This window comes from Hydra viridissima, unplaced genomic scaffold (genome assembly GCF_058129835.1).
Source record: "Hydra viridissima isolate aposymbiotic clone 2 unplaced genomic scaffold, HvirCarnegie_v1 scaffold_6, whole genome shotgun sequence".
Classification (NCBI taxonomy): domain Eukaryota; kingdom Metazoa; phylum Cnidaria; class Hydrozoa; order Anthoathecata; family Hydridae; genus Hydra; species Hydra viridissima.
Genome location: NW_028324305.1, coordinates 1,403,065 through 1,418,686, shown reverse-complemented (window position 1 = coordinate 1,418,686; position 15,622 = coordinate 1,403,065). Strand labels below are relative to the sequence as shown.

At 29.1% G+C, this 15,622-nt stretch overlaps 1 protein-coding gene and 1 pseudogene across 12 annotated transcripts in view; one reads left to right on the top strand and one right to left on the bottom strand.

The window, feature by feature from the left end:
- Positions 1 to 15,622, top strand: part of LOC145190661 (nitric oxide synthase, inducible-like) — a 40,996-nt gene that overhangs the window by 3,549 nt on the left and 21,825 nt on the right. For 9 of the 11 annotated variants that reach the window (XR_016453156.1, XR_016453159.1, XR_016453158.1 and 6 more), the window contains exons 2-4: positions 1,947 to 2,026; positions 12,965 to 13,110; positions 14,690 to 14,852. Coding sequence is in view for 4 of the 11 variants with exons in the window: in XM_090089780.1 (XP_089945906.1) it covers positions 1,947 to 2,026; positions 12,965 to 13,110; positions 14,690 to 14,852 (389 nt within the window). In the remaining 7 variants the exon portion in view is untranslated. Of the gene's footprint in view, positions 1 to 1,909; positions 2,027 to 12,964; positions 13,111 to 14,689; positions 14,853 to 15,622 lie in introns of all 11 variants that reach the window. The other 2 variants (XR_016453160.1, XM_090089781.1) reach the window with 1 other exon arrangement.
- LOC149886550 (uncharacterized) lies at positions 9,445 to 12,217 on the bottom strand (annotated as a pseudogene). Its single transcript, XR_016453628.1, has 4 exons — positions 11,807 to 12,217; positions 11,532 to 11,699; positions 9,718 to 11,392; positions 9,445 to 9,635 (listed from the first exon to the last, which is right to left on the bottom strand). The product of XR_016453628.1 is annotated as an uncharacterized LOC149886550 (transcript).

Genomic DNA, 15,622 nt, shown 5'->3' with positions numbered 1-15,622 from the left:
GAATCTTTTTTCACTTGCGTCGTTACAAATGGATCGCATTAAAACACGGAAAGTTCTATAATTTTCTAGAATGTTTTAGCATTTTAGTTTAATACATCAATGGTACATTATTTTCTAGAAATTTTTAAACAACTATATAAGCGAGTACAGGTTCTTTACATAAAATGTCAGATCAGAAATCCCATATTCGACACTGCATCTTACATGAGTTTCCAACTTGGTCTTTTGGCCGGTGAGGCCAAACATAACATGCGTCAAGGTCTGAGCCAAGACAGTATTACAAAACGCATTTGTCAAACTTGGTTTCAACGTTTTTGTTTCAAAGATTTTCAACTCGAAGATAGTTTAAGGTTTGTCAGTCCAACTAAAGTTAATTCTGATACGGAGGGCAAGTTGGTGGAGAAAGATCCAAGACTCAGTTGCCGCTGTATAGCCTCCACGCTCCGATGTTCTCACATTTCAGTGCTGGGTTGTCTTCATTTGTTAGAAAAGGTTCTAAATTTGGAGATTTGGGTTCCCCACAGTATGACATAACATGACAAGGACATGTGCTTGGAGATCTGCGCATTGTTGCTCTCCAAAAAGCAATGCTTTGACTGGTTATATCACTTAATCACTGAAAATGAAAAGGGAGTACTTTAGGTAAACCACTCACGAAAGCGTCAGTGGGTTGACGCTGAAGAGAGGGCAGAACCAGAGTCCAAAGCAGATCCTCACCAAAACAAAGTCATATTGTCAGTGTGGTGGGATATACATGGCATCGTGCATTTTGAGCTTCTTCCTCCCAGCACCAACATAATAACTGACTATTACTGTCAACAACTGGAAAGACTCAGGCACAAAGTCACTCAAACGCGGTTACAGGACCAAAACATTTGTTTTTTGCACAATGCAGAGCCAAACACGGCAAAATCGACATGTCATTATTTTGTATATTCTCTAGACATCGCTTAAAGCGACTATCATCTTTTCCGTGCCCTGCTATTTCAAGTTACAAAAGAACTTCTATAATGTTCTCCAACTCGAAGCTGACATTCGCAAATTCTTCTAGGAGTAGCCAGGTAGCTTCTATAAGGATGAGATTCATTCCATGCCTAATAAATGAAAATTGTTGCTGATAATATGGCGACTATATTGTAGATTGATTGTGTTTATTTAGGGTATTGTAATGAACTAATCTGTTTCATGAGTGCGAAAGAACTTTCTTTCCGTACCAATAGGAAAAGCTTACATTAATGAACGTTTTTATTAATAGCGGAAACCGAAAATATTAAATAACACAATATGTGACAGGTAGAATGAATCAAAGAATACTTACATCTATTCTGGTTTACTTGTTGTTAATGTTGTTTTTTTTTGTTTTTGTTTTTGTTTTTTTTTTTAATTGAAAAAGTAATAGCAGTTACAAAAGTTTTAAAATCTGTAAAAGAACACAAAAACCACTATAACTTCTACGCGCATGCGCTAATTGTCCTAAGACTACACAGGAAGATGAATTAGTTAAGTAGGAAGGTTCCGTGTGAATTCTGGAAATTTTGGTGGAAAACTCTAAAATTAAACCTAGTTTGTCAACTTAGCCCCTTACTAGTCCAATCTCCTCTACTCGGAATTGGTCTGTCGTCCATGTTTTAAAGTGACGCATCTGGATTATTAATACGATTTTAAATCCGTTACATGGGAACATATGACATTGCTATTCTTTAACATATTCTTTCAGCATTTTTTCCCGTTTTACCAATGTTACGGGAACATTTACGGTGTAAAATTTCTTTTTTTTATTATTATTTTTTCCTAATTTACGGCGTTAAAGTGGAACCCAAATTTACTATGTTTACATGTTCACCCTTAGCATGCTTAAATAAAATTTCATGTGAACAACAAAAAGATTAAACACCAACTTTTATCTTAGAAATTAAAACAAGGCTTCTAACAATATTTTCAAACAGATTCAATGGAAAAAGGCGTGGTTTTAAAAAATTATCTAGATGGGACAACTACAGTCGATACACTGCATTTTCAAGCAGAGGTAATTTTTATTGCATACTTTTATTATTATTATTGTTATTATTATTACTATAATTATTACTATTATTATTATTATTATTATTATTATTATTATTATTATTATTATTACTATTATTATTATTATTATTATTATTATTGTTATTATTATTGTTATTATTATTATTATTATTATTATTATTATTATTATTATTATTATTATTATTATTATTATTGTTATTATTATTATTATTGTTATTATTATTATTATTATTATTATTATTATTATTATTATTATTATTATTATTATTATTATCATTATTATTATTATTATCATTATTATTATTATTATTATTATTATTATTATTATTATTATTATTATTATTATTATTATTATTATTATTATTATTATTATTATTATTATTATTATTGTTATTATCATTATTGTTATTATCATTATTATTATTTATATTATTATTATTATTATTACTATTATTATTATTATTATTTTAACTTTTGTTAAAAGAATGAAAGCGCAATTCCTGGTCGTATCTTTATTTTCAATATTTTTAACTCGCGCCGTTGTTGCGTTAAAAAAGTTAGTCGTTAAAAAAGTTAATAAATAGTTCTGCGCATGCGTGACGCTTGCGCAGTATGGTCAAAGAAGCGTTCGTTAGGGAATGAAATTAGACGTTAAAAAAGTTGCATTGTTTCATTAGGGTATGTAAAATAATAAAAATTAGTGTACACTTTATATTAAAAATGGCTGTCCATGTTTACTCAGTTGCTGAATTTATAAGCTTTACTACTGATATATGGACCAGTAGTTCAAATGAAAGCTTCATGAGCCTGACAGGTCATTGTTTAGACAATACATTTAATCAGAAAACTTGTACTTAGAATAGCTCTATTTCCTGAGAGGCATACAGCAGCAAATATTGCTGAGTTGATTGAAGATATTATCCTGTATTTAAAATATCACCTTCAAAAATTCATTTAATAGCTGGAGATACTGGTGCAAATACTGTTAAGGCTATTAAAGATAGCCCATATGATAGTACGCCTTGTTTTTACACACACTGTAACTAGTAATTAATGAGTGTAATTTTGAACAAACAGTTGTCAAGAATGTCATTGCAAACTGCTATTCAATTGTTGGGCATTTCAGCCATTCTTCCCAAGCCTGCCCTAAACTTAAAGCTCTTCAAGAAGCAAATAATGTTCCTAAGCACAAACTTATTCAAAATGTTCTAACAAGGTGGAATAGTACCTGTCATATGTTAGAACTAATTTATAAACAAAGGAAACCTCTAACCATGTATGCACTTGAAAATGGTAAGCTTCCTTTATTAAATGCAAACAAATGGATGATTATTGGACAGTTTTGTGTTTTGCTAAAAGATTTCCACAAAACAAGAGTTCGCTTGAGTGAAAGAAATTCTATTGTCTCAGATATTATACCACAGATACAGTTTTTGAAACATTTCATTAATAAAGCTTTAATTGATGACAACTAATTCAATGGAGAATAGTTTCAAACAATATACTAATAACTATAACATCATCTTGTCAATATTTCTTGATCCCAGATTCAAATTATAAATATTCAAAAATGAAAACACCTTTTCAGCTGCTAAAACAAGTACTGAGAACATAACCATTCAACTTATTAAAACCCATGAAAATATAAAAAACATCAGTTACTGAAAATGATCCGTCTGCAGCTTGTGACATTGAAAATATTGACTCAGAATATGAAAATAATGGTACAGTACTAAATGAATAGAAAGATATAGTAGAAATGGGTTTTGACAATTGCTTCGAAGAACTTGTAGGATTTAATTCTAAATAAATCGGTCAACCACAAACTTTAATTTCAAATGAAACTTTATTAAACAAAATTCAACACTACTCAAATGAAGACTTTATTGACAAAGAAAGCAATCTTTTGTTGTGGTGGAAATCACAGAAAACCAAAATGCGACTATTAGCAAAGCTTGCTTTAAAGTATTTAAGCTGCCCTTTGTCTTCTGTGGAGAGTGAAAGACTTTTTAGTATAGGTGGAAATGTATATACTGCAAAGAGATATAGCTTAACAGGAGCTCATGGTGAAATGTTAATATTTCTGAACTATAATATGAGAATTTAAAAATATTTGATTTTGTATATATTACTATAATTAGTATAGTATAATTCTTTTAGAAGTGAGTATCTATGTTCTATTTTTTCATGAAATATAATTTATTTAGGAGTTTAAAAGCTTTGATACTATGAGGAGGTCAAATGAAAAAAAAAATGTCATGAAAATTGTATAACTTTGTAGAATTAGAAAATTACAGGGAAAAAAAATTTGGAAAAAATAATTGCAACTCTCTTTGAGAGCTTTTTCTCAAAAATAAAAAAAGAATGCCTCCCAATGCCTTAATCAAAATTTCAAAGCATATTCTGTTGTGGATTTGAGGGTTGCACAAATTAAAGAGTATCGTTAGCCAGGGTAACTTTGGTCAGTTTTGGGAGTTTTTCTTAAACATCTCTGAATCTTATTAATTTTTTACAGTTTTCTCTTGTGGTAATAACATTATAGGTCTTGGCTATAGGCCTCTATATTTATTTTTTTAATTTTTTTATTACAAATACTTATTTTTAAACGCCGAAAAGTGACCAATGTTACCCCAGGTTTTTATCATGTTTGATCAATAATACCCCTGCTATGGGGTAACATTGGTCACTTTTTGGAGTTTTAAAAAATCATCAGTCCTTAAACACTTAGAGAAACATGAAAAGAACATTTAAATGGACAAAATATTTTGCAACTAGCTCCCTGTTATTGTGCAAAAGTCATTAGAAATCATTTTCTAGTAGGTCATTATCGTCATCTGAGGATGATGACACTTGTTCAACTCTTGCCCTTTTCTTGTTATTCTTGGTATTACTGTTATTCTTGGTGTTATTGTTATTCTTTGATGTGGTAGGAGTTGTGTTATTCACCAGATCTTGCGGTGTTATCGCTTTGCCAGGTGTGATCTTTTTCCCTCTGGTGCGATTTGTTTTCCCATCCTGTCCACAATGTTTCACTAATAGACCTATATCTTCATTGAATACTTCCTTAACAGTACTACCGGTACCTCTTCCAATGTCTTTGTTAACCTGTGGCAAACGCTTCATGACCATTTCTTTATCGAAGGGAAATATTCCACATTTTTTGGTATTGATTCTTTGATGCGCGTTTCTATCTTTAGCGGACGGAAAACAGCAACGTCCAGCGGTTGAAGCAAATGGGAAGCGTATATTCCGAACTGTCGACTAGCCTTTCTCACGCTTATTCTCCCAGTTAAACATTCTTTTATAGCATTGGACAACGTTTCTTGACTGTATGAAGTTGCATACGCTCTTGAACCACGCTTTCGCTTATATTTCCTCGGCATTTTCACCGGCTAAGAATTCAAATGGTTCAATAAATGTATCAGAAGTGTCAAAAAATGCCAAAATAAACTCAATGTAGTCTACGTAGTAACTGTGCTATATTCACAAAAACTGTTGATATACCAAAATTGTTGATATAATAGTCGATATATATTGTTGGTATCTCTAAGAAAATTAAAACATGTTATCTTTGTTAAGTTTTAGGAATTTAAAAAAAAATCAACAATTGACCCCGGTCAACAAAGTCACCCCGGCGACTAAAGTTACTCCGGTTGACGGTACCATTTTGAATACTTTTTTAACGGGCAAACTTTTTTAACGCCGCACTATGCGTCGCACAGTGGAAAATTGTAGAGCAACAGCATATCATAAATGTTTTTTACTAATGTCGCTACTATCATTATATTTCAATTTTATTTAATAGTTTAATAGTCAATCATTACTATAATGCAGGAATTTCACATAATTTTATGTAAAAATAAAAGATTTGAAGCCCTACTGTTTATTACTTTTGCGGATGTTCATTTCAAACCTGTTCGCTTCATCACTTTAAAAGTGAATTTTCTATAAAACTTTCTAGGAATAAGTATAAAGTATTATACATTTTTGAAAAGCTCATGTTATGGAGATTTTAAGAAAATTATACATTTTTACTTATATGGTTCAGTTTAGGAGTAATTATTTGAACAATAAAATAAATGAAAAAAAATAATATTCTTCAAGTTCACTGAGACTTTTGGTAGTTACCCACGCTTCCCCACGCTTTACATTTAATGTAGTATTGTAGCCTAGGTGTTTATTAAAAACATGTGTAAGAATGAGTTGCAGAAACGTGCGGTTTCCGAAATTATCGAGAAAAGAGTGATAAAAGTAAAAAAACAGAAAACCGCTTTTTATCGTGGTTTCAAATTTTGTTCATTTATAACAATAGCTTGGTATATGTTTTTTAATTTATTATCAATTTTTTATTGATACCATGGCATTCTTTTATTTTTGCACTCATTTTGTGGTGAATGTACACTGCCAATATATAAAGAGTTGAAACATTTATATCAGTATAAGAAACTCACAGTGGAAATTAAACCGACTCGTTTGACTATTGAATATTACTTAAGTTACTTTTGTGACTTGTTAAAATGACAACTTTTAAGTGCTTGAAATGTAAATTATTGCTTTCCTATATTGATGGAGGAATGACAGTTGAGGCACTGTCAACAATTTTAAAAGAAAATTATCAACTTTCTGAGGACAACTTGTGTTTCATCATTAGTGGTATTTAAAGGCACATTATTCCGTCTTTTAATAAACGATGGAGCATATCTTTAATACATATCTTCAGGCGTTGCATTCAATAGGAGAAGAAGCAGAAGCAAAACTTGTGGAATCATTAAGGATTGCTGATAAAGACAAAAAAAAATTAACATCGAGTTTTATGGAAAACGCAAGCCAGAAAAATATGCTAACTGATGAAGAAGCACTCAGCGTGTTTATTGATTTAGATTTAACAAAAGCACAATATTTGTATATGAGGAAGGTGACAAATGAACGAAACTGTTCCATATTCCCACCATATTGTAAAATTCAAGAAATTAAACAGACCTGCTATCCACCATCTTCTGCAATAGAAATTACGAACACACATGCGAAAATTCTGGAACTGCAAGATTTATTGGATCACACTGTAGCTAGAATTTTGACCATAGATTCTCTGTACAGTATTGAATTCAAGCATTTACTTTCATATAGTAAATGGGGCTGTGATGGTTCCTCTGGCCAAAGCCAATACAAGCAGAAACTTCCAGAGGAATCTGAACTTATTTCTTATGCAAATTTGTTTACTAGTTCTTTGGTGCCTATCAAACTAATTGATAAAGTAACTGGCGCAGTTGTTTGGCAAAATCCGGCACCTTCATATGTTCGTTTTTGTCGACCTATATGCATTGAATTTTGCAAAGAGACTTCCAAGAAAACTAAAGCCATTGTAGATGAAGTAAAGAGCCAAATAAACTTTTTGCGTGAAATGTGCAAGAACTTGATGAAGATATTCGCAGCTTTTGAAAGTCAACGAACTGATTTCAGGAACTGAAAGTCCCTATGTAGTTATGATATAGTACCTTTAAGGTGGTACCAGGGTAAAAAACGGCTATTTTTGATAAAATTTTGAAAAATACCAAAATTAATGTTTTGAATTCTTAAATCTACCTATTTCAATATGCGTTTTGCAAAAAGTCAAAAATCTTCTTAATTTTAATCAAATTTGGCCTTTTTTTAAAGAGCAGTTTGGTTCTTGCTTCATAACAACGACCTTAGAAACGCTTTTTATCTCGCTAAATCTCAATTTTTCAGAAAAAATAACTTTTCATAGAAAATAGATAATGGGCTGAAATTTTGCAGATTTAAAGATGAACATATTACGAATGTTGTCTATGAAGCAAATTTTTGTTATTTTTTATTTAAAACTCATTTTTATCATGCTTTTGTCCCAAACTTCCCTTAATTTTATATCTTAAAGTTCGAATGTCAACCTGGTAAAATTATAAATGTTTTAAAAAATTCTGTTTCATAGACAACATTCTAAATACATTAAAGAATTCATGTTCAAATTTTCAAGCAGTTTTGACTCTTTTTGAGTTAGTTATATTAGATGAAAGAATAAGAAGGTTTGGGGGTAAAATAACACTAATTATGCGCATAATTAATGACGTTATCACTAAAATTTTTTTATTTGGCTACTGTTTTATATATTTTTTTTGTTCATTAATAGAAAAGAGCTAAAGTCTATTAATAGTTTTCAATTTCTTGTTAAAAAGTTACCTTTACCCTGGTACCACCTTAATATACCTATACATTATTTCATAAAAACAACTATTTAAAAATTGTTATTAAGAAACTGTCTTAAATATTTCTATAATTAGTAGGTAAGCACTTTATGTATTTTTCGTAGTTTTTAATAATTTTAAGGTATTTTCATATATTTGTAAAGCATTGTGTTAAAGTGTAAACTAACTAACTGCCAATTTTGAAGTTTTTGATTTTTATTTATTTATTTTTAATATTGTATTACAAAAAATTCTTATAAAGAGTATTTCACAAGAAGCGTCATATACTACTTTACATTTGTGCAAAATTTCAAATCTCTATTTTTAGTAACAAAAAAGTTATCGATTTTTGGTCCGAAACACACCTTTATTTTCCACTGTGCGTCGCGCTGATAGAAAAAAAGGAAATAGCCTTATAACTAGAGAACTGTTTAACATTTTGAAGTAATTTTTTGAACAAAGCATCAATTATGAGAAATTGTTTGTTTTTATATATATATTTATAAAAAAAGTCCGGTCTTTTTTAAAACCGGTTTTATTCCGGTTTTTTAGTTGGTTTATCCGGACTAATTCGATTTTTGATTAAAAAGATATAAAACCGATAGTTTTTGATATTTAAAACTGATATATCAGTTTTAAGTCTCTATTTAAGTCTGATATATCAGTTTATCTTTTTTAGGGGTTACAGGCATTTTTAGTCTCCAACTTATATTTTCATGTTAAATAAAAAAGGAAATAACATAAGTATTTTATTATAAATAAAAGTAAAATAAATACTCCAATAGTTCCATTCCCCTCAAATGCAGAATAGAGGTTCTGATGCTAAAATAGGTTTTTAACAATATGTGGCTATGAAAATAGCCGTTTTTAGGTTTTTAACAATATGTGGCTATGAAAATAGCCGTTTATTAAAAGTTGCTTATCAACTACAGCTGCATGGTTTAATGATGCTTCCTTGATTTCTTTTTATAATATGAACCATTACTCTTTATCTTCCTAAAATTATTTAACAACACACATTAAAATTTTAAAAAGTTTTGTTAATAAATAGTATAGTTTAAGATTATAAACTATTTATTATAGAAATTATCTATCAAATTCTAATTCTAATAATTATACATTCAAGAAAAAACTGTATTCATTGTAATAAATAGATACAATTGAAATATAATTAAAATTTTTACTCTAAATGTATCTCAGCAATCCTTATGTGGAGCAACATTTAATATTTACAACAAGCCTTCATGAATTGCACTATGAAAGTTTGGGATTCTTATGTTTCAACTTTTCTAACAATTAGTACTTTTTTTTTTTTTTGCAAGCATAAAAAAAAACATACTGTTTGATTATGTAAAAAGATCTCAGAAATATCAGATTGGCTACCACCAGCACCTAAAATGTATCATTAATAAAATTAAACGATAACATTAAATATTTAAATTTAAAGATATACATAGCTTTCTCCAATATTTACCTTAAGAACAGTTATCAGCTTAATCTTCTTGCAGTATAGCTTTTATACCTCTTGCATTTTGTTCTTCTTACAGTATAGGTACATGTCAGATGTCATAAATAAATAATTAGCTGTATCCCTAGTATTTTCAGCAAAAGAAGTTAATCGTGCATGACCTACTCGTGCAGTTTTGTTGGCTTTGTTCCTGGCTTCAATGGCACTCTCAGACAAAGAACCTATTGGATACTTAAAATATTTAATAAAAGAAACACCATGAACTACCATTCTATGCACAGACTGTGACATTGGAATGGCTTTTAAAAACTGATCATTAGAAATGAGACCAAACAGACATTCAGATTTCTGCTTGAAAATTTTCACATCCGGTCTTGCGGTTGTACTATTTATATCAATTAGCAGGTCCCTAAATAGTTTGATCATAGTGGTATTCAAATTTAGAATTCTTCCAGTCACAGATGGATTATTAAAGAATTTTCGTGCAACATTGCCAGTGTTGGATGTACCACTTCCCTTCCTGACAAAAGATACCCTTATTTTTAATTGTATTTTGAATAAGTGCTGGAATTTTTTTTTGTTTTCAATAAATTCTTGGCTGTTTTTTGCTGGAATTTTTCTTCCTTGTTTCACTGCTGGAAGTTTGCAAGCAGTATTGAAAACCCACTCCATGCTGCATATCCACAAATGAAGACTGCAAATTCCAAGTTTCAATATATTCTTGTCTACATCTTTATCTTTATTCCAAATGGTTTCCAAATTAAACTCCTTAGGACTTGCTTGACATACATGACAGCACTGAGATGCTATATTTTTTTAAAGCATTTTTGATACCACAGCATTAAGTGTTTTACCATCATTCATTGTGGTATAAATAGTTGACAAACTTGAATTTATAACAAAAGTATTGTCATGAAGTGTAAACTTAATATTCTCTAAAGACAAAATTTCATTTTGTAAATGTTCAAACTTCTCTTGAATAAAACTAGTAGTCTCTTTGGCAAAACAAAACATAAGATGACGGGTTGCATCTGGACTATTTGGATTACAATTTTTCCATAGTATCTTTTTTCAACTTCGAATCTCCAACAGTACAAACACTATACTATACACAGTGGAATCATCCACACCTCTCTTCATAGTTGCTGCATTCTGAAATTCAGATTGGTCACTCTGACCATCACCACCCACTTTGCAAATAACATATATGTTATCACGTTCCTCCTGTGCTAAAAATTTAATAAAATTATCATCATCCTCCAAAAGATACTCAAACACTCTAGAAACTGAATGTTTGATCATATTGAATAGACTACATTTTACTTCAGTTTCTGAATATTTCACCTGCTCTGGATATGTCAAATTTTTGTATTCTTTTAACTTGGTTAAACCTGGAGGAACAAGATGATGATTTTGTGTAACAATTTTTTTAAATTCAGCCCATGTTCTGTCTGTTAGTCTCAAATTGCAAAAAGTATGCAATGATAAATTTGGACCATATAAATTAGACCTGGGTGCAGTAGAGGGATTAGAGGCAAACCTTTTTACAGCATGTTGAAGTTCTTCCAGTTCTTTTCCCTGAAGATTATCAGTTCTTTTACGTTTCATCCTACTCGTAAGTTCTAAAAAAGATTTTCTAGGTTTTGGTGCTTCAGGTGTTCCCATTGTTACAGTATTTCTCCTAAAACATGTATAAAATGTGTGTACAACTTTTAACTTTATATATATACATATATATATATATATATATATATATATATATATATATATATATATATATATATATATATATATATATATATAAATACACACATACGTACCTGTTTAACTTCAGTCTAAGACCTTCAAGTATTAATTGGCCCTCCTTCATTTTTTGTTCACCCTGCTTGATGAGCAGGTTACCCTGCTGAATCAGCTTTTCACCCTCTTTTAAAATAAGTTGTCCCTCCTCATATTTCCTTATCTGTTGCTCAGGATCTGTTTCTAAGCTATATATATATATATATATATATATATATATATATATATATATATATATATATATATATATATATATATATATAACATTTTATTTTAGAATTAATAAAAAACTTACCAGACATATGATTTGTATTCTATTTTTTTATCCAGAAAATCTTTGTATTTAGTGAAGAACAAACTGCTTTTTTTTCCACATTTGTTAAAGTTTTTTATCAACTCAAAAGCTAGTCTTCGAAAAATTTTGAAACTAACCATACAACCAGCATTATTTAGTGCAATAAACTTAGACTCCAAAAGTTTTGCACAGGCTTTAAAATTTTTTCTTAAGAATATATGCCTTGGGGGAAATGTATGTGTTAAAAGTTGACGAAGAGTGAATGTAGCCATTTTGATAGTTAATAAAAATCATCGTAAGGTAAAACTGAATCAAATAAAAACTTACCGGAAGTTGTTAAACTTCGGAATTTTCATTTACTTCACAGAATTTAGTCGGTTTTTGAATAAAATTCACAATAGTAAAAATGATTTTTAAGCATGAGGTCACAGAGGTCGCCTCAATTTTTTTGCATGGCAGTAAATTCAATTCGCAGTAGCTATATTTTATTCAAAAAAAACGAGGCGACCTCTGTGACCACATGCTCAAATCAATCAATGTTTAAGAAATCAAAAAATCAGCAAAAAAATGCTATGCCAAAACCCTTTTTTTCTATTTCTAGTTTTACATTCAATTAAATACATGATTATTTTAATTTCGCATAAAAATAATATAGAAATTTAACACTTATCATATACTTTGAAAGGATTTTAACAAAAATGAGAGTTTTTTAAAACCTCAAAAAAACCCCTAAGATGTCAGAAGTTTAAAAAAACTTAAAACAATTTTTTTTTTTATAAAGAGTTAAAAACTAAATGCAAAAAAAAAAAACTTAAAAAGTTTAAATATGAAAAATCACTAAAAAATATGCACAAAATCCTATTTCCGCTAAGCGATGCATAGTGCGCCGTAAGGCGTTAAAAAAGTTTTAATGATTTTGCGCATGCGCAGATTTCACATTTAATAAACTTTTTTAACGACTAACTTTTTTAACGCAACACCGTATCTTTATTTTCAATATTTTTAACTCGAGTTAACTACACGTGTTATACACGCGCACATTGTTTTATGTATTGCGCTTTATTTTTATAAATTCGTTGTTTGGACGCACTAGGCTTTTTAATAAAAATAAAAAAATTCATTAGTCACAAAAAATGTAAATTTAATTTATATTTTCAGCAGTCTGATTGCAAGGAGAAATGTTGTATTAGTTCTATAGTTGAACCAGACCAGTTTAAAAACCGAGAAGATGAAGTCCCATCACCATTAAAAGTAAAAACTGACGCACTTAAATTTCTAGAAGAATATTATCAATCAATAAATGGGTAAGTTAAAGTAGTTTGTTTTTTGTTTTTTTTACCAATCTCATTTCTTTGAAACAATAATCCGATTTTGCCTAGTTCGAAACGAGATAACTTTACACTTTCAAGAAAACGAAATACTTTCTAAATTTGCTAAAAATTTGGTTTTTAATAAACTAATGAAATATATGCTCAATTGCATGCCACAAGTTTAATCTTTGGATCAAAAAACATTAAAAATCACCAAACATTAAACATGGGACGCATGTATTTGAATTACAGGGACTTTTCATAAATTCCAGAAACATCTTGCATTTTAATAAATCGTTAACATAACAACAATCCTAACAGGCGAGAAAATATTTTTCTTTGTCAGGGTTAAAACATGGAGAGATCAAGAATGCTTTCTAGTGTATTTACCTCTTAAACTATTTTGGATCAGGAACGTCTGTTTTAACTTTCATAAAGTAAAAAACTGACATTCCTGATCTAGGTGCATAGGTGAAAGAATACAATTGTAATGTTAACCGTAGAGGTGCATTTATACAAAGTGACATGAGTTTTTTATTGTTATAGGTAAAATGAACAAAAAAGTATTTAAATCTAGAATTGATATATTGTAGATTATAGTTTTGTGCTATATCTGTAATAGTGTAGAGTTGTGGGGGTTAAAAGGTGTTTATCAACCAAGTTTATTACTAATAATCTATTAAGCATTAAAAGTACAAAATATGTAAAAAAAAAAAAAGCTTACAACTAAGTTTTCAATTGTCATTAATTGTATTCATCAAAAATTATCTTATCTTTTTGTGATGACAAAAAATTTCCCCAAGCTTTTACTCCAACAAGACCCACAAAACTCTTCTCCATTTTCTATGATTTTCCTTCCACTAATGCTCATCTATTAAATTAGCTTAACCTGCTCGACATATCAAAGTGCCACTTACAAATTGCTCTGAATCCCTGTTTCCCCTATTAGTGCACTATATACAAAGGAGGCACAAATACATGATATTCTACTATGTAAATATCAATCTTTTTGTGAGACAATAAAAATGAAATAGCATTATGTAAAAGCGTAAGTTTGTTAACTAACTTTTGTTGTTGCTTACATAACATTTTTAATAAAAGGGGTGCAAGTCACATTTTGTCACAACCTTTTTTTTTTTCTTCAACATTTAACAAATCTATCAATGATTACAAATTTTTCTTTGACCTATATAAAAATTTGAATTTTATAATTTTGTTGTTACAAAACCATTCAGACCTATTTTTGATGTAAGTCCCTAATTCTACCAACCAAGATGTTATATTTTCTATATAAATTATTCTGCAGAGGTGTTATAAATAGTTAAAAACAACTAGGTTATTATGTATATGTTAAAAAAAAAAAGTTAATACTTAAAAGGCAGGATCTCAAAGTGACAAAATGTGATTTTAAATATTGAAGGAGCACAATTTGGAAAATAAAAAGAAAATTATTTATTACTGTTACCTTGGTCAATGATTAATTGTAGCAATTCTGTTTAAAATTTTAAAAATATGAACAGAGAGGAGTAAAGTTTGATTTTTTTTTATATTAAAAAAAAAAAATTTAATTTAGTTTAAATTCACCAAGTTATTCTAAGAGAATCACTCAAGTTCTTAAGGAGATAGAGAAACATGGATCTTATGACCTCACTGAAGCTGAACTTGGATTTGGCACACGCTTAGCATGGAGAAATGCTCCACGCTGCATTGGTAGAATTCATTGGAAAACACTCCAGGTCTTTTATGATTTGGTTTTTGTATATCATAAGTGTAACTGATTGTTGTGTAATTTTTTTTCTCTCTTAATGTAACTTTACTTTTATAAAATTAATGGTTTATGATATATATACTTTATATATATATATATGATATAACAATTTGTAATTCATAATTTTTTTGATAATAATCAGTTTTAGGTGTTTTTTTTTTTTTAAAAAAAATTAATGTCTAAGAAAAAAAAAAGTATTTATGAAATAGATAATTTAGGAAGTTGTAATCTTTAATTAAAAAATAACAAATTGTTGTTGATTTGTCAGTATTAATGTTTTTGTACTCAAATAGAAGTTAAAACTACAAATTAGTAATATTTTACAAAGTTACTGGGTCAATCCATTTCAAATTTACTAAAATTTTTAGTGTCCCACCATTGCCAAAATTCAAATGTCTCATCATCTCAAATTTTTGATAAAACCTTCAGAAAGATTAAGACTTAGAAATAACAAAAGATTTTGAGCAAATTTCTACTCATTTTTTAAAATGAACTTAGACCTTCAATTTTTTAAATTTATGACAAATGTGTAAATACTTTAATAACACACCAATAAAGAAATTTTTATTCTTCAATATTCAAGCCATAATGGCAGACTAAAATGTGAAGAAAATTACACAATACATATAAATCAGTGCTCTAGTAAAAAGTAAAATGCTTAATTGGGTGAGTTTCTACAACTAAAATAATTAAATTATCATCAAATTATAAATAAAATATCATTTTCAAGAAAACTGG